The following is a 17,949-nucleotide window of genomic DNA, read 5'->3' on the forward strand; positions in this document are numbered from 1 at the left end:
CTGAACCACGTCAGACCACCTAAGGTTCTTCAAAAGGCTTCAAAAATTTGAACTGTTTTTTGTATGTTTGTTATAAAAATAGTAAATAAACGAAATGTGCTGCAGATCCCTTTCTGCACTGGTGGCCTTGCCTTACATTCTGTGTAGAGCAGGTCATTGGTTCGATTGGTTTCGCATTGCCATTTCTAGTTCTACTACTACGTACTATCAGATGAGGTATTCTTAAATACCTCTGTCTTTTTTTTTTTTTTCTTTTTTTTTTCCAATTTACGTCCCATTGAACTCTGTCGGGTAAAAATTATGTTTCACTATTGTACTACAAAGTACAAATATAGCTTGAGTTGATTTCATATTTGTAACCAATGATGACATAAATTATACATTGAGATTATCATAAAAATTGAAAATTTGGAGATGATATTAGGGAAAAAAAATATTATGACATGTCCAACTGCGACTATCCCATAGGTGTAACACTTACTCACTTAGTATGAATAAAACCGTCTTGTTAACATAAGTCATTTTGATTTGGAGGGAAAATTAACTTACTCACTTAGTATGAATAAAACCATCTTGTTAACATAAGTCATTTTGATTTGGAGGGAAAATGAAGATATAAGAAAGAAGGGTCTGGTTCAAAGGACATCATATTTAACACAAATTTTAACACTATTTGTGAACCATTAGATTTTAAAACTTTCGATGGTTCAGATTTATTATTGCAATGATGTCAACATAACACCAAGTGATGTGGAAATTACATGGCATTACATATGTTTATAATTAGATTAAACTTTTCTTTATTATCAGTAAAACAAAATTAAAATTTAGGGTTTTTTTTTAATAGAGATTTAGGGTTTTTTTGAAAAGAGAGAGGATGAAAAATAGCAGAAGATAGGGATGTCAAGGTGCCAAACTGTTTTGATAATATTGTTCATATGACTGCGTTGTTCATAGGATTGGGTCCTCCAACTCATCTTCTTCGACTGGCGTACTTTCCCGGAATAGCCTCCCATGCCTACCAACAATCTTGAATCTTGACCAAGATGTTTCTTAATTGTCTTAGATATGTGCTCTTGTTTATGAGCAAATTGGATTTCGGAAGACACTTAGATCAAGGCCCCCATTCAATTGATCAATAAACTTGACAAAATAGAACAATGGATTGAAGTTAGAAGATTTCAAAGAAGAAGATTGGGGCCTTGAGGAGTAGAGTTATTGACTTGTTAACCCTGCTTGTAGTCCTCAATCAACAAAATTCTCCAAATATAATACTCAATTCATCTAGATAGACTAGCATCGATCATAACTTCATAAGCCTTATACATGCATGCATGTGTATTCATGTGTTCTTGTTGTAAGTATCGTGATTAGCCATAAAAAGTGGAAGCATGGAGATGAAAACTTGGAGTCTGTTCTTTTATGGAGTTTCTGCCGTTCTTGTTCTTGTGCTATTCTTATCATTTTTTTTTGTTGTCTACGATTAATAAGAATTTTGATTTTATTTTTAATATTAAAGAAAAGTTTAATCTAATTATAAACATATGTAATGTCATGTAATTTCCACATCACTTGGTGTTATGTTGACATCATTGCAACAATAAATCTGAACCATCGAAAGTTTTAAAATCTAATAGTTCACAAACGGTGTCAAAATTTGTGTTAAATTTAATGTCCCTTGAACCGGACGGAAGAAAGATAATAATATATGATATTGGATTGGTTTCAGCTCTGATTACAAATTTGATTTTTGGGCATTGACAACATTCAAGACGTGAATCACAACATCCAATCCGAGGTAAAGATATAAACTGATGTCTGCCGATCGCCGGTTCATTTGCAGTCTGGTGGCTTTGCTTTACTTGGCAAGTATTGTATGTCCTAGGTTCGATGGCATCGGTATGAACAGAATCATACCCTTTGTTCAGAATGATGAGGTATTCTATAATACCTCTGTTTGTGCGTGCATATATTTAAATTTATCCAATGCAATGAAGATTATGGAGTTTTCCTACTATGGATTATTGAACTTGAAATCTATACTATCGACATCAGCCATGCATTATGCATTATGCGATAAAAGATAACATACATTTTGACATCCAAATCTAGTAAGACCATAATCATCGGTGATGATATAGCTAGCATTCTAGCATCTATTGTATTCTTGCTTGCCAAATGTGTGTCAATTGGGCTTCAGATTCATAAGAGTTAAATAGAACTTTACGTTCATCTCCTCGTATAATTTGTAGTTAATTTCTAGACTTATAAAATACTTGAGAAAATTAATAATTTCTCAAAATGTGATTCACTTAGCATTATTTTATCTTATAAATGTACACATATCGATATCAGTCATGCATGTTAAATCAAATCCATGCTAATATCATCCAATTTTGATGCACACTTCCTTCGCTTTGCACGAAGGTCAGCAACATTGGTAATTTGGTATGGTCATTGGTCATAGAACCTTGTTAACTATCAGTGTCATTGCAGCACAAACATATATTAGTGCAAAGTTCAAATCCTTATGAGTAAGATTAAGATGCCAACAGTTAGAGCTGACAACTTAACAAGCTTCTACTTTAAGCTTGAAATTTAGTAATACTGTGCACCACATAGTAATACTATGTCCGTCAATAATCATCGATCATTATAACGTAACTCTTTCTTAAGCTAACTTAACAATCTACCCAAACCTCGCGATGATGAAACCTATCACTTAAAAATACGAAAACCACATGCACGATTTGTTTTTCTTATTGTAACCACAGTCTGAAGTAGAAAACGAAAGTAAAAAATCGTCTTTTTCAACATTGACTCACCACCACGATAGTTGCTATTTTAATTTTAATTTTAATTTTTGAAAAGGTAGTTGTTGTTTTTCTTATAATAGAAATTGGCCAATTCATCCGATCATGAACTTGAATCATATATGACATGTTACATGTCCTAATTACACACCTAACTTTCAAAGTTGTTAAAGCTTACTTATTTACTTTCATCCAGTAAACTTTTTAGTCTAAGAATTTACGTACTTACCATAATAACTATATCACTAATCACTTTCACTTCATTAATACATTAAAAGTAACTGTACAAAAGTCTTTATACGTAGAAAGACTGAGAAGTGAGAAGGACGGTCCCCCAAAAGCAGCTCCAAGCTTTTCTGCGTTGAACTGAGAAAAAGCTCAAAACTTTGGCAATGAAACTCAAACCCAAAAGCCCCAAACCAAAGCTGGGGCTCCTCACCATCCTCCTCCTCTGTTTCCTCTGCTTCATTGCCGGCCTCTTCACCTCCACCGTCCTCTCTCAGCTCTCCGCTCCTCAGTTACTCTCCGGCCCACGCTCCTCTTCTAGAATGCTCGAATCCGACAAGGACGGAGATCACGGCCCAATGCTCCCCGGTGAGACCGGAGAGAGCTTCATCGGGTCGATCCCGTTTCAGGTAGAGCAGTAATCTATTGATTCTATTCTGATCAAACTGGGTTTTGATTTTGAAGCATTGTTTGTTTGATTTGATTGAGTTTTCAGGTGCTGAGCTGGAAGCCGAGGGCGGTTTACTTTCCGGGATTTGCGACGGCGGAGCAATGTGAGAGTGTGATCAGAGCGGCCAAGGCGAAGCTGAGGCCGTCGACGTTAGCTTTGAGGAAAGGAGAGACTGTTGAGAGTACCAAGGGGACCAGAACAAGGTACTTTACTTGTTTAGTTTAAGTACATGTATGTTTTTAAGCTTCACAACAATGACAAGGTGGTACTTTAGTAAATGTGTTGTGTGTGAATCAGAATTGGAAGAATGCTATGTTGTGCAGTAACATTCAATTAATTGTAGAATTCCAGGAAGGAAAGTTTTTTTGTTTATCTTTTGATTTTGGAAAGTTAAAGATGGTTACAGACTTGCAATTTATTAATCATGCCATTTTAGGACGGATCTTTTTTTCTTTTTCTTTTTCTTTTTCTCTTCACTCCTTTATGTTCTTGGGCAAGTTACAGATAGCCTTTGGTGTTTACAAACCGTCATGAAAACACAGTAAGTTTTTTTTTTTTTTTTTTTTTTTTGAATAGCATGAAAACACAGAAGTTTGATAGTGAATGTTTAGTTACCCTTTTTATCGCCGTGGTTTGATATAGTAACTTGTTGTTAAAAGCAACAAACTGTCTGATTGATAGTGCAAAAGATTAATTCAAACTACAGCATAGAAGATCCTAAAAACTCCCTCCTTATGGGCAAGTCTATTATGATCTTACTTGCTAACAACAAGCAAAAACATACACTGCTAGAACTCTTGCATTAGGAAATGTCAGTGTGCGGCCTTTAACCTTATTTATAATGAACACCAACTTTTAACACTACTCATCCTTGTTCAAAAATTTTCTGTGAGTTTGCCTAGTACGTATCCCATTCCTTTTATTTCGTTAGTGATATTGTTTCTTTTACCCCAGGATTCAACTAAGTGTGGATTTTAGTATCTTTTGACTCCCATCCCCAACATTACTTTGCTGTTTTTTCAGCTTATTCAGCTCCATTTCTTTATGATAATCCGTCTAATCAAAGCCTTTTCCACCATAAAAAGATTTGTGTCAAGTTTATATGATTAAGCAACAGATGAATTGACAAAGTACAACTGTACAGATATCAAATTAGACTGAGCTGACCTTGTGTGTTTTCTGGTAAATAATAATATGGAGTCTATATAATTACCTTACTAGAAAACTAGTTCTGGCAGCCCTGTTATGTCCCTGTTCCTTCTCTCTTTTCTCCAAACCGCACTAGGGTTGCAATTAGATTATCAACATTCTCTCTGTCTTATGGGTCTTCAATTTGATTAACTTTAAATACTTGATAGATACATAAATGTAGATGCAATGGATTAATGGACTGTGTTTAGTTATTTTCTTCATAGTATACTTCTGATTGAGTTGATATACAAGGTAAGTGACATCATTATTGGGACACTGAGTTTTTGGGATGTTATGAAGGAAGGGTCTGAACTATTCTCAGATATGATTCAAACAATTTGAGAGTGTTTTGACAATATCATGCTCAGGGTATCATGTCTTCCGTAAATGAAAACTGAGCTATGATTCTAGTCGAGTTGATGTTTCCTATTACCATTAACTATTTCTTAAATTCTGCTACATTGACAATGCTTTTGGACCTATATGTTTTTTAAGTATTGCAAGAAAGTAGCCTCAGAATTACGAATGCAACTTAGATTTAGTTTCATTTTTTTCGTTTTAGCCACTTTCAAGGTAGTTCTGTCGAATTGCTTATCTTCCAGTCCATCAAGTCTTGGTTCAACTGGTTGGTACTACAAAATAACATACACTTTCAACTTTACAATTTGGTTTTCAATGTTTTGTGACTTTTGTACTTAACGATTGTTAATGGGCCTGTAACTTTGTAAAATTTGTGAGTTGAAATTCGTTATTCTTTACACAACCCTTTCACGATTTCACGGGAACTCTTTCAGAAGAAGGGAGTTTTGAAAGTGAAATTAAAATGGGTCTTGCTAAATCCCTCTATATGGCACGTCACTTCTATCTATGCTTGTGTCGAGTTATATGTATTTTGTTCTCACAATTAGTCATCATTTGGATTTTTTATTTTATTTTTGTGATGATTCATTTGTATAGTAGCTGTACTTTTATATAGGACATATTTGCTGCACTTGCGACATTGACTCGTATTCTAAATATGTTTTAGTTCAGGTACATTTATCAGTGCATCAGAAGACGAGACCGGAGTCCTAGATATTATTGAGCAAAAGATTGCCAGGGCTACAATGTTTCCAAGGGACCATGGAGAGGTATGTTTGCTTGTTATATATCTTATGGGTAGGGATAAGTGTGATGGTGGATTTCAGAAATGCTCAAGAAGATGATTCTCATTGGTCATATATCTCTGGTTACCAAAGTTATATATTCTTGTATAGGCATAGCTCTTTGTTTTCTTTTCATAGGTAGAAATAGTGTATCTATGCTACCCCTGCTTTCACAAAATTTTAAAATGTTAACCTTTCATTACAAGTAAATTCTAATTTAATCTGAGTAACAACGCAGGGATGTTTTCATGTTGCAGGCATTCAATATATTGCGGTATGAGATTGGCCAGAAGTATGATTCTCATTATGATGCGTTCAACCCAGATGAATATGGCCAACAGCAAAGCCAAAGAGTAAAAATCCTATACTTTCATCCTAAATATATGTGAAATTTGTTAATAGGGCTTACGGAGAAATATCCTTTTATTTGGGCTCTATTTCGGCCTTACTGTAAGTTCTTTATCAATGTTAAAATGTTATTTAACCATCGGCTGTTAGTTTTCACAAAATAACACTCAATTTTGCAGTTCGCTTCATTTTTGTTGTATCTATCGGATGTAGAAGAAGGTGGAGAAACAATGTTTCCTTTTGAGGTAGAGGTTTGACCTGTTGCTTTGTTCATGCACCTACTCGTTTCATTGAAATTTTCTTCCTTTTTGTTGCATGCGCTCAAATACACTTTTTTGTTGGCAGAACGGTTCAAATATGGACATTAGATATGATTACAAGAAATGCATTGGTCTAAAAGTTAAGCCAAGACAAGGGGATGGACTTCTATTTTATTCGGTGCTTCCAAATGGCACAATTGATCAGGTGAGTTGATTTGAATCTTTAATTACATCTTTCTTTTCCTACCTTCTATTTTTGATTGAACAAGAAGCCTCTGTTGGCGCTTTTTAAAAATATTACCTTTACCTTTTTCTCTCATCTTGAATCTATATACCTTCTGCAGACATCACTTCATGGAAGCTGCCCAGTGATCAGAGGGGAGAAATGGGTGGCAACAAAATGGATTAGAAATCAAGAAGAGGATTAGGAGAGTGCATTACGTTCATAACGGTGTAACACAGCGGATCCCCTGACCATAATATAGTCGAAGTCATCAGTAACAGTTGCTTTCCAGAACACTGTAGTAGTTCGTTTAGTATTGATGCTTAAGATAGATGTGTTGTGAACCACTTTGATGCTACTATAATTACTTGGATGCGTAGTTCAACACTAAAAACTGATGTCAAGTTGGGGTTCTACTAAACTGCGGATTCCATTGGCTTCGATCCGGATCCGACCCTGACGTGCCTAAGTTCAAAAACTTCGTCGACGATGAAGAATCTTCCTAAATGAGAATATACATAAATAACTAGCCTATGTCTTGTAAACTTTGTAGCAGAGCAGTGAGAAACAAGCAGGAACTTCAGTTTGGTCTATCTTGCTTTGCAGCACATATTCCAATTGGGTATCTTGCAAGCCAAACCACCCAAAACTAAAAAATATGAGAACAATAAAACACGCATACATTTTCGTTCACATGAGATTACGCTGGTACCAGTCCTCGCATTTATCTCGCTTCCATACAAAAAGATCATGGTTTAAGTTGCTTCTGACGATTGAAATCTCTTGGTCTATAACAAAAATAGTTGAGAATACATAATAACTAGTCCATGAGTTTAAAAAAGAGGTGACCAAATAATACTGGATTATTATTGACCAAAAAAATAATAGTAATACTCAATTGAACAAAACGATGAAATTTACTATTTTTCTTTCGTGATTAGTAAAAGTTTTGAGGGAGAGAGAGACCTACACCCTTGACCTCAAAAGATCCACAGCTTCTAGTTTTGGATTTGCATAAAACATTTCTAGATCGCACGACTCAACACAGGTCTATTGACAACCGAGATCAAACTTGAATTAAGACCGCTCATCCACAAGCACACTTATCCCAATTGAACTGACTCACCTTTAGTTTTGTTTTTTTTTCAAAAAGAAAAATAGAGAGACCTTCCTATAATTGTGATGTGGAAAATGAAAAAAAAATCCGAAGTAAAATAAAAATAAATGGAAAGTACCGTTAGGCCAAAAGACAGCCCCCTCTGTAACGGCTACCCCCAAATTTTGAAAACACAAAACCAATAAACCCCTTCTTCTCTTTCTCTCCTATCTCATCACAAATTCATAGTCCTCTTTCTTCTCTCCAATCCCTAAATCTATCTCTCTCTCTCTCTCAAATCCTCTGTCTAGCTTTGTCTCAGTGAAATTGACCGGCGATGGACCTCGGCTGCTTGGACTTGGGTTGCATAGAGGTCTCCGACAAGCACGGCGCCACTCAGCCCAGCCCTGAGTCGCTCACGGCGAGCTCCAAGATTGGAAAGGTTAGCGAGGCTCTTCCCTTCCCTTCAGATTCAGCTCTTGTGTTTCTTGATTCGGATTCTTTGGTGCATTTGAAACCCTAGGAGATCAGGACTGGTTCATTAATTAGGTTTGTTGTTCTGGCTTTGATTTGTTTAGTGAAATTGCTTTGGTGATGTACTGAATCGGAAGCCTAAACTGTGTATTGTTTTTCTTGATTGATCGAATCGAAGCGAGGCGAAATTCTGATAGAACCATAGGAATTGAGATCTTGGATTACGATTTTGATTAGCTTTTTGAAAATCTCTGCCTGAATTATTGAATACGTGCATGTTTAATTTGTTTTCACCAAATATCAACGACTTTTTAGTCAGGAAAGTTGTTTTCATTTCCTGAATGGAGTAAAGAAATGTCAAGAGTACTTGATTTTACTGTTTAGTTTTCGCTCGGTTATGTGTTATAACTGATTGTTTAGGTGCCTAAATTTGTGCTTACAAGCATATCATTGGAAGTTAGGAAGTTAGTTTTGCACTTTTGTTTGACTAAAAACACAAATCTATGCTGAATGGACTTGTTTGTTTGTTTCGACATTTAAAGATTGGGGCTTACTTGTTCTTTTTCGTTATATTTGCATTGAATGCTTTGATATAGATTCTGTGGAGCTTCCTTTGTATGTAGATCAAATGAAAATTTCGTGAAGTCCTCTAATTGGCATCACCACTAATTTTTCTTGTATACATTCCCAGAACAAAAGTCCCAAAGAGACGTCTGTATCAACATTGAATTCTCTTAACAAATTCACATCACAGATTAAAAAGCCTGCTCACCGTAAATCTTCTCCTCTCAATTGGTTCCCACGAAAGAAAGGAGACTCCTACTTGATGAGGAAAATCAAAATGCTACAGGTTTTCTATCTATCTCTAATGACTTGATTAATTTCTAATGTTAGTTTAAAAACTTTAAGTACTGATACTCCAGCTCTTATCAGGAAGCAGATGGCATGAATTTAACTCTTGATGAGACTCTAGGTGATTCAAATCCACATTACTCAAAGGTGCTGAGGGAAAAAATGGCAGCAAGAGAAGCTGCACAAAAGGCAATGCAAGCACGGAAAGCTGCATTGGTGGAAGCATCATGGTGTCGAATACTTCAGGCAGCCAGGTACATGATGAATGCATCATAGCCTGAATACTTATATGGTTACTTGGTTAGTTCCTCAACTGTTTTCTTGTCATCTTTATGTCAGGATTCAAAGAAAAGAAGCAGAAGCTGAACTGTTGAAAGTGGACAAAGCTGCAGCTGAAGCTTTTGAGGTGGCATCATCCGTGGGAGTTATCATGTATGACATACCAAACTGCACTCGCAAGCCTTCTGTAGAAACATCCACTATAAATGGAGGAAAGTCTACTACCCACACAGTCACAGCATCGTTTGAGACTGCATTTGAGGTGGACAAAGAAGTAGCTGCTGCTGTGAAGGTTGCATTAGTTACACTTGGAAATAGCCCTTCTTTTAGTAAAGATGAGTTTAAAGAACTGCTTCGAAAAATTAGTGAGAATCCTGATACAGGTGAAAAGGAATTGACTGAGTTCAGTTCAGAATGTGAATCAGAATCTGGATCGGAACTTGAAACAGTGGCCGAGAAAGATAATGCCAATTCCCAAGATTTGGATTGTAAGATGCAAGGTCTGGAGGTAAGACAAAAGAAAAGTAGAAGGCAGTCTTTTGGAAAGCTTAATATGGAAAATATAGTGGACATGATTCTTGAGAGGCTTCAATGCTTGAAAGAAGAGGAACTCTCTTCTCTTGCCACTATAGTTGCTACTTGTGGTTTAAATGCTGCCTTGGCTGAAAATAGCAAGCTGCTTGGTCCAGGATCTGCTGCTGAGACATTTCCCCGAAGGATGTCTACTTTAGGAGCAGGGAAACCTGAATACTTCTTAGATGGGCAGATAAGAAAGAAGGAAATCAAATCAGAACTTCCAAGTCTAGACAAGTTTTTGGTTAAGCACATGACTAAGCTTGAAAAAGAAGTGCAAGAAGCCAAGAATAGAAGGAATGAGTCTAAGGAAGGTACTGCGGGAAATTCTGATAGAATCATCGATGAGAAGGCCAGTTCAGATAAAAGCCAAATTATTACAGAGACTGTACCAGGACTGGGAACTATCCTTTTGAAGCATGGTTCGAAGTTTGAGAAGGAGATCAAAGAGGCCAAGGAAAATTCAAGAGGAGATTTTGGAACACTTCAGAAGAACTCAGAGAGAAATAAGACATCATATGACGCCATACCTAGCTTGGAGAGTGTGTTGGTTAAACATTCTTCGAAACTTGAAAAGGAAGTCGAAGAGGCCAAGAAAAATTTTGTGAGAACAGCTACTGTTAGCCATAAGAAAGTGGGAGGGGTTAGTCAGGGAAGAGAAAATGCCACAGAAGTCCCCAGCCTTGATCAGGTCCTGGTGAAACGTGTCTCAAGACTTGAGAAGGAGGTCCAAGAAGCAAAGAACAGAAGGGAAAACAATACTCGAGGAGTCAGGTTGGCACATCTCAAAATCAAGAATGTTGATTCATATGCTACAGAATCAAAGGAGAAGGTCGATTCCTGTTCTAGTGAAGGACCAGAGGAGAAAGAAAATGTTGACTTGAATAAGAATGCTGCAGAAAACATGGAGAAAAATGCTAATGCAGTGGAAACAAATAAGAAAGCTGGAACCGAAGGGGCTGAAGATAGTCTGGACAAGATCATGCTCAAACCAGTGCACTGGTTAGAAAGAGAGAAAAGGAAAGCCTTAGCAGAGGGAAACAATTTTGAATATCGTACACTTGAGAAGAAAAAGGGGGAAAACAGCATTACAGAATGTGAGAGTTTGGACAAAGTTTTGGTAAAACATGTATCCAGGCTGGAGAAAGAGAAGATGAAGATGAAGCTTGGTGCAGAAGAACCTGCTGAAATGAAGAGAAGTAAGGCAAAGCTGCATTCGCTTGTGGATGAAGCAGGTGGTTTGGACCAAATCTTGGTTAAACATAAATCAAGACTTGAGAGAGAAAAGGCCGCTGCTGCTCAACAACCAGAGGATCAGACTAGATTATCTGTGACTCGAAAACAAGCAAGGGAGAGAGAACTACAAGAACAATGGGGAGGTTTAGGCTTGGGAAACTCAATGAAGCCACATCAATCAAAACTTGAACTGGATAAGGTAAATTTTATCTATTAGTTAGCTCTTGCACTTTATGTGTTGCTTGCAATTCTGATTGTTGCTATTTCTATTTTATGTAGGCTGCTTGGATTAAAGCTGAACAAGAGGAAAAGCGGCAAGCTGTGGGATTCTCAGGTTGAAGGGGGAAAGATATGGAAGCAGTTATCACTGGAATTGTAAAGAATATGTTTCTGCAATTGATCATCCTAATGATCAATGCTTTTGTGTTACTTTTATGATTTTGTATTACCGGAAAGTATTTTGTGTATAGAAGCAATCAGTTGCTTAGATTGGATTCCCGAATTTGAAGCCATCATAGTCATATTGACTGACAGATATTTTTCTCATAGTTCATTAGTTAGTGATTACAAGTTCAGGTTGATTGGATTGAACTAGTTGTCGGATAAGGTGTTCTCGACAACAAAGGAAAACGGTTATGCAACCACAGGTACATTAGTTCGGACACCAAGTGACTATATTTGGCTGTAACTTTTGTTGGCAGCTTAAGCAAGCAAGCATGAAATACCTTGCTAGATATCTAACAAAAGCAATGGGAAACCAGCTCCAACCAAGGCAAACCTCAACAAAAGACATACTACATATCAACTATACTTCTCTCGAGCTCGGTCTTTCAGCTCGTTTTTCAAACGTTGGATTAACCTCTCATTCTTCTTGATAATCTCATTTTTTTACCTTCAACTCCTCTTCCATCGCTGCGATCTCCAGGAAAAATGAAAAGTGCACCACATTAAGTATGCGAGGCCAATCAGACATATGGTAAACTGGACAACATGGTTATAGTCTCTCAACATCAACTGAAGGAGCCATCAAAGTTGATTTTAAGATACCCAATGGGAGCAATTCTACCACTTGACCCTTACATGGAGACTTGGTATTATGAAAATGAAAACCAGACAAACTTTACATAGAGATAATGATCACATCACCTTCCAGACACCCAAACTCGATTGTTTAGCTCTTTCCACACACCCCAAAGTAAGTAAAACAGCAGTAATCCAACCAACTAACAACATCAAGGGATACAACTGCAGGAGAGTAGCATACCAGCTGGTTAAAAGAAATATTAGGCTGCAACACTTGCTTGGTAAAAAGAGCATTCTCTACCCAGATGCACAGTAGTTTCAACCTCTTCTTCCACAAAGAACACAAACCACAGAATCTAGCTTGACTCGTTTAGAAGCTAAACGTTCCAATGATGGTAGTGTATTGTGACAGATCATCCAAACATGTACTACAGTTGAATTTGGAAACCAAACTTTATCAAAGTTTCCTCAAAAAGTCAAAACCAATAGCAAGTATAACTGTTACACATGAAGAAGCATATGACTATAAGCAAAACGGAACCGAAATGTTTTGGATAACACTTGGGCCAATACCTGTGGCCCTTTTTTAATGTGAAGCCCACGAAGGGTGGCGAAGTCTGGCAACACGCGAGCTGGAGTTTTGCAAGGATTTCGATACCCCGCGGGATTCGATGTCCTCGCGGGATCCTTTGTTCCAGTTCGTGTAGGATTCTACAGTGCATGGCGAGGTAGAGTTGGAAATGGACTGTGGTACTCCGCGAGATAGGATCGCTTAATGTTCGAGTTCGCGTACGACGCTACAGTGAGATGATGCGGGGCGGTGAGCGAGACCTAGGCGAGGTCTGTTCTGGACACGTGTTGCACGGATCGCGCGGCTCACGAGCTGGTCGTATCCTTGTGGAATTCTAATTGCTGAGTCCGAACGGGTTGTGATTAGGTCTCTGCGAATTGCTTGCGGATCGCTATATAAGGGAGCTCGACACAAACAAAGAAGGGACAAGCAATCATACAAAAAACAATTACAAATCCTCGAGCATCCTCGAAACCCTAAGTTCTAAGTGCACTTCGCCTTAACTCTCAGACTCCCTCCTGATTCGCCTTTTTTCCCTATTTGTTGCTCTGCTCACCCTAGTAGTGAGTATCGATTCACAGGTGACAAGAGATCTTACTTGTAATCCCTCATCCGTGAGGTGGCACCGGTAACCCCCTCTTCGCTTGTTTAGAAGTCTAACCGCAGCGCATTCCTTTCCTCGCCCGCGAGGTGGCACGCCCCGCAATCTCCTTCTCTTTACTTTTGAGTCACCGGAGTTCCGACTCTGCCCCTGCTGAGACGCATGGCCAAAACACAGCCATCCACAAAAAGACTGCTACAAGTTATGTTATCTGCGAAGCATCGCCGTGATATCTCTTCTATCACAGTGGTAAGAAATTGAATCAGCTCGAGGTTTATATGGTTGAATGAAGTCAGTCTCAAATATTACCAACTATGATGATATATTAATCAGTGAATAGAAATAAAGTTTCATGCATCTTGTCTGTAGAATTATTGTATAGTACTGTATATCATGCATATACCAAAGAGAAAAGTCATAATAAGTAATGCATTTTTTTGTTCTGGAATACTTTTAAACTAGTATTTATACAGTGGTGCTTGATAATTGTAGCAAGTTTGGTGAATGATTTTAACAAGATTTCCGGTGCATATTACAGATATCTGAAGCTCCCTTTGAGATTATCACTGAGATTTTGAGTTGGTTGCCAGTAGAGTCTTTGCTCAGGTTCAAGTGTGTGTGCAAACAATGGCGTTCCTTGATTCTAGACTACAAATTCATTGAAAAACATATGCTTCGAGCCAGACGTCTGCAACTTTCCTGACAACTTGATTGGGAGTTTAACAACAACAACAAGGGTGGCTTTCTCCGTAGATATGTTGAAAACTTCAACTGTGTTACATGTGTGGATGGCTTGTTTCTGGAAAGGAGTCGTACCAGTACTCATGTTTTCCGAATTAGGAACTTCGCAACACACCAAGTACTTTACTTGCCTGATGCCCATAATGTTATGCAAATAATTGGTTTTGTTTTTGATTCATCCACTAGTGAATGTAAAGTGGCATATTGTTATAAGAATAAGGAGGGTGACTTTGGCCATGAAGTAGGGTTTAAAGTTCTAAGTATTGGAAAGGATGATGAATGGAGGACCCTGAAGCTGCCCAACAAACATCAAGAATGGGTGCTGGAAAGACGTGATATGATAGCATTTATAGATGAAGGGGTAGCTCATTCGATGGAAATTATTAGAGTCGGAGAAGATTTGAAGATAGAAGTTGTATCACTTGATATATGGAGTGAATGTTTCACCGTTACCACTGTGCCTCAGAGAGGTTTCGCAGACTTGCATAGAGTTTCTATTCTTCGTTGGATTGAAACAATAGCTGTTGCTGATATAGTAGGAGAAGCCCTTAACGTCTTGGTGTTACAAGACTTGGAGGAGCAGAAATGGAGTAAGATCACTGTTCCCTTGAAGTTTTTGAAGGACGACCCAGTTTTGAAAGATCAAATTCAACCTATTGTAGCTACTACGTTTGATGAACTCCAGTTCAACAATGCAGTGAGAAATAATGTTTTTCTATATGATATGAAACAGGAGATGATTAAGGTCACACTTACAAAGTCCACAGAGAAATTTATTACTTTTTGCGAGCCAAGCCTGGTCACTCTTAAGGGAATGAAGAAGGAAGATTAGGGAGAGTAATACGTTGTATTGTAGTTTCTGTTATGACTGATTCTTACAAGTTATAACTATTTCTTATAGCAATCAAAGCTTTTGTAGAAAGCTTTCCTTTGTTATCTCCTACGTTAGGCTTAATTTTCTCTGACATTTTCATATTTATGTCATTACTAAATAACTTTTTCCAGCCTGATTTGCATTGCTTCAATAGTCTCAGAGACTGTTCCAGGACTGGGAATTATCCTTTTGAACTCCCAGCCTTGATAAGGTCCTGGTGAAACGTGTCTCCAAACTTGAGATGGAGGTCCAAGAAGCAAAGAACAGTAAGGGAAAACAATACTCGAGGAGTCGGGTTGGCAGTGCAGAGGTTAGGAAGAGAGAAAATGCAAGCCTTGGCAAAGGGAAACAATTCGGAATATCAGTTGCTTAATTTGGATTCCTGAATTTGGAGCCATCATAGTCATATTGACTGAGATATTTTTCTCTTGGTTCATTAGTAATCTTACAGATTCAGTTCGATTGAATTGAACTAGCTATCGGATAAGGTGTTGTCGACAAAAGTGGGAAAACGGTTATGCAACCACAAGTACATTAGTTTGAACCCCAAGTGACTAGATTTGGGTGGCTGTAACTTCTGTTTACAGCTAAAGCAAGCAAGCATGAAATGCTCAGTAGATATATAACAGAAGCAACGGGAAACCAGCTTCCAACAAAGCCAAACATAGATTCATCAAAAATGTCTAGCCGATTTTATGCAACTGATCATTTTATACAGGAAATAGGATGGAAGATAAGCAATACATTACCTAGGCTACCAAGTGTCCCTGACGACATACTTCATATCAACTATACTTTCTCGAGCTCAGCGTTGTGTCTGTCCAATTGGTCTTTCAGCTCCTTTTTCCACCCTTGGATTAACCTTTCATTCTTCTTGATAACGTCATTCTTTACCTTCAACTCCTCTTCCATCGCTGCAATCTCCTGGAAAAATGAATATGCACCCCCATTAAGTATGCAAGGCCAAATAGACATGGTAAACTGGACAATATGGTTATAGTCTACCTTTCGGAGTTTTTCAGCATCCGTGGGCAGCTCCTCACGTTGCAGACGAATGAAATATAGCTGAAGCTTTTTGGCAGCTTCCATAAAATCTCTGGCATGTCTCTCGACATCAACTGAAGCAGTGACAAAATAAATGCTATTACAAACCTAAAGTAGTATCCTTAGTGAACTACTGGTCAGTGTGCACCTCAAGATTTGAACTTTATTCACTACTTAAGAGTGACGGACAATAATACAGTTTGATAAACCATGCACATAGATTACCATCCGCCACAATCTGAAACATGGAATTTAGTTTACCAAAAGGTCCGAGGATAATTGTGCCACCGAAAAAAAAAATACTTTGGGTAGACAAGATTTACCTAAATCATGACCAACAGTTTTAAGACAATCCCAAACAAAATTCCATTAAGGGAGAAATCTAAAGAACAGAGACTGAGCAAAAAAAAATATAAAGACAATCAGTCTTTAGCATAAATTAGTATAAACAGCAACTTCGATGTATTGGTCTTGCATGAGGAGGTGATGACTACTAAAACATAACTGGTCTAAATGGGAATATGCCCAATCAGGTGATGACTACTAACATATTTATATCATCATGAACACATCTGATGGGCAGAATGCAAATCTTGAGGTTCTCACAAAGAAGTTAGTACTGCAGTCCAGTCATGTTATCTCTAACTTCTCTTTCTATTTTTATTTATTTATTTTATATGAAGGAGGTCAGACTTTATTAAAATAGGGAACATTCCATGGTACTCGCAATAGCAGCTGGTAGAAACCAAGGGGTAGAAAAGAATACATAATTTCCTGACTAGCGCTTGAAGCATAAGCTGCCATCAGATGAGCAGTATTGTTAGCACTATGTTTAACATGGACAACCTTCACAGCCCGTTCTGCAGGAGAACTGATTGGCATTGGAACACCAAAGCATCAGTTTTCACAATCACAGGATTACAAGAGTTTTCTTCAATACAGTCAAAAACCATCCTACATGCCAGTACTTCAGCATGTTCCTGGAGACAACAAATTACCAACAGGTCTTCCACCATCTGCCAACATCCGGCCTTCAAAATCATGAACTACAAATCCAATTCCACCCTTCCTAGAGCTTGGATTGAAGGAGCCATCAAAGTTGATTTTAAGAAAAACCCAATGGGAGGGCATTTCCATCTCTGGACCCTTACATTTAGATTACTGCCAGACTTGGTATTATGGAAACAAAAATCAGACAAACTTGACATAGACATAATGATCACGTCCAGACCACGTTTATTCACCCAAACTTGATTGTTTTGCTCTTTCCATAGAAGCTATACGTTCCAATGATGGTAGTATATTGTGACAGGTCTTCCAAATATGTACTTTAGTTGAATTTGGAACCAAAGTTTTCCAAAGTTTCCTCCAATTAAAAGTCAGAACCAATAGGAAGTATAATTGGTACACATGAAGAAGCATGACTATAAGCAAAACGGTACGCAGTCTTTACTGAAAATCTACCAATCGCTGCTAACCTCCAGGCCAATCTATTCGACCTCTCCATGAAGAAAAATGTTACAGACCTCATTTTCATTCCAGACACCAGGAGACACTATAAAAGTGCTATCCTTAACATCTGCATCCACCTCCGAAGTACTAGAAGTATGTCTAAATGAGGTTAATCCCGGTATCCATGGATCACTCCATACAGACAAGCTGCTCCCATCTCCAATTTGCCAATATAGATCTTCTATCTAGTCGAACCACTATTTAATACTAAAGACATTAGCACTTGGTTATTTAAGTTTTGTTGTCAACCATGATCCTTGAATGTTAAAGAGTCTTCAAATCACAAAAATCTCCTTCTCCCAGTGACTATCTTTCGATCTCCCAACTCCTCCATTGAACTAAAACTAGAATGCTCCTTTGCCAGAGCCAAAGCCAGAACCCCCAACTAAGTGTTCAACCAGCTTAACATGTCCTTAT

The 17,949-nt window shown here is 37.8% G+C and overlaps 3 protein-coding genes across 3 annotated transcripts; 2 read left to right on the top strand and 1 right to left on the bottom strand.

Moving 5' to 3' along the window:
* Positions 1–3,193: 3,193 nt before the first annotated feature.
* Positions 3,194–7,248, top strand: LOC101310176 (prolyl 4-hydroxylase subunit alpha-1-like). The gene is made up of 7 exons (XM_004289736.1): positions 3,194–3,448; positions 3,535–3,692; positions 5,708–5,810; positions 6,083–6,178; positions 6,353–6,418; positions 6,519–6,638; positions 6,778–7,248. The coding sequence occupies exons 1-7, from the start codon at positions 3,206–3,208 to the stop codon at positions 6,859–6,861; spliced, it is 870 nt and encodes a 289-aa protein (XP_004289784.1). The 5' UTR covers positions 3,194–3,205; the 3' UTR covers positions 6,862–7,248.
* An 841-nt stretch (positions 7,249–8,089) lies between these two features.
* Positions 8,090–11,505, top strand: LOC101311827. Its single transcript, XM_004292076.1, has 5 exons — positions 8,090–8,194; positions 8,918–9,076; positions 9,160–9,332; positions 9,418–11,365; positions 11,446–11,505. The coding sequence occupies exons 1-5, from the start codon at positions 8,090–8,092 to the stop codon at positions 11,503–11,505; spliced, it is 2,445 nt and encodes an 814-aa protein (XP_004292124.1).
* Positions 11,506–15,748: 4,243 nt separating this feature from the next.
* Positions 15,749–17,157, bottom strand: LOC101312119 (mediator of RNA polymerase II transcription subunit 28-like). The gene is made up of 3 exons (XM_004292077.1): positions 17,019–17,157; positions 15,982–16,094; positions 15,749–15,900 (listed from the first exon to the last, which is right to left on the bottom strand). Exons 1-3 carry the CDS (start codon positions 17,155–17,157, stop codon positions 15,766–15,768), a joined length of 387 nt encoding a protein of 128 aa, XP_004292125.1. The 3' UTR covers positions 15,749–15,765.
* Between the last annotated feature and the right edge of the window lie 792 nt (positions 17,158–17,949).

Source organism: Fragaria vesca, linkage group LG2 (assembly GCF_000184155.1).
Source record: "Fragaria vesca subsp. vesca linkage group LG2, FraVesHawaii_1.0, whole genome shotgun sequence".
In the NCBI taxonomy this organism is placed as follows: domain Eukaryota; kingdom Viridiplantae; phylum Streptophyta; class Magnoliopsida; order Rosales; family Rosaceae; genus Fragaria; species Fragaria vesca.

What these genes read in the sequence shown, in the direction of transcription:
- LOC101310176 (XM_004289736.1), top strand. Translation starts at nt 3,206, where the DNA reads ATGAAACTCAAACCCAAAAGCCCCAAACCAAAGCTGGGGCTCCTCACC. An exon ending in TCGGGTCGATCCCGTTTCAG is followed by an intron (nt 3,449 to 3,534) that starts GTAGAGCAGTAA and finishes TTGAGTTTTCAG; the next exon opens with GTGCTGAGCTGGAAGCCGAG. An exon ending in AAACAATGTTTCCTTTTGAG is followed by an intron (nt 6,419 to 6,518) that starts GTAGAGGTTTGA and finishes TTTTGTTGGCAG; the next exon opens with AACGGTTCAAATATGGACAT.
- LOC101311827 (XM_004292076.1), top strand. Translation starts at nt 8,090, where the DNA reads ATGGACCTCGGCTGCTTGGACTTGGGTTGCATAGAGGTCTCCGACAAG. An exon ending in CGAGCTCCAAGATTGGAAAG is followed by an intron (nt 8,195 to 8,917) that starts GTTAGCGAGGCT and finishes ATACATTCCCAG; the next exon opens with AACAAAAGTCCCAAAGAGAC. An exon ending in CGAATACTTCAGGCAGCCAG is followed by an intron (nt 9,333 to 9,417) that starts GTACATGATGAA and finishes TCTTTATGTCAG; the next exon opens with GATTCAAAGAAAAGAAGCAG.
- LOC101312119 (XM_004292077.1), bottom strand. Translation starts at nt 17,157, where the DNA reads ATGGAAATGCCCTCCCATTGGGTTTTTCTTAAAATCAACTTTGATGGC. An exon ending in AGATGGTGGAAGACCTGTTG is followed by an intron (nt 16,095 to 17,018) that starts GTAATTTGTTGT and finishes TCACTGCTTCAG; the next exon opens with TTGATGTCGAGAGACATGCC. An exon ending in ATGCTGAAAAACTCCGAAAG is followed by an intron (nt 15,901 to 15,981) that starts GTAGACTATAAC and finishes TCATTTTTCCAG; the next exon opens with GAGATTGCAGCGATGGAAGA.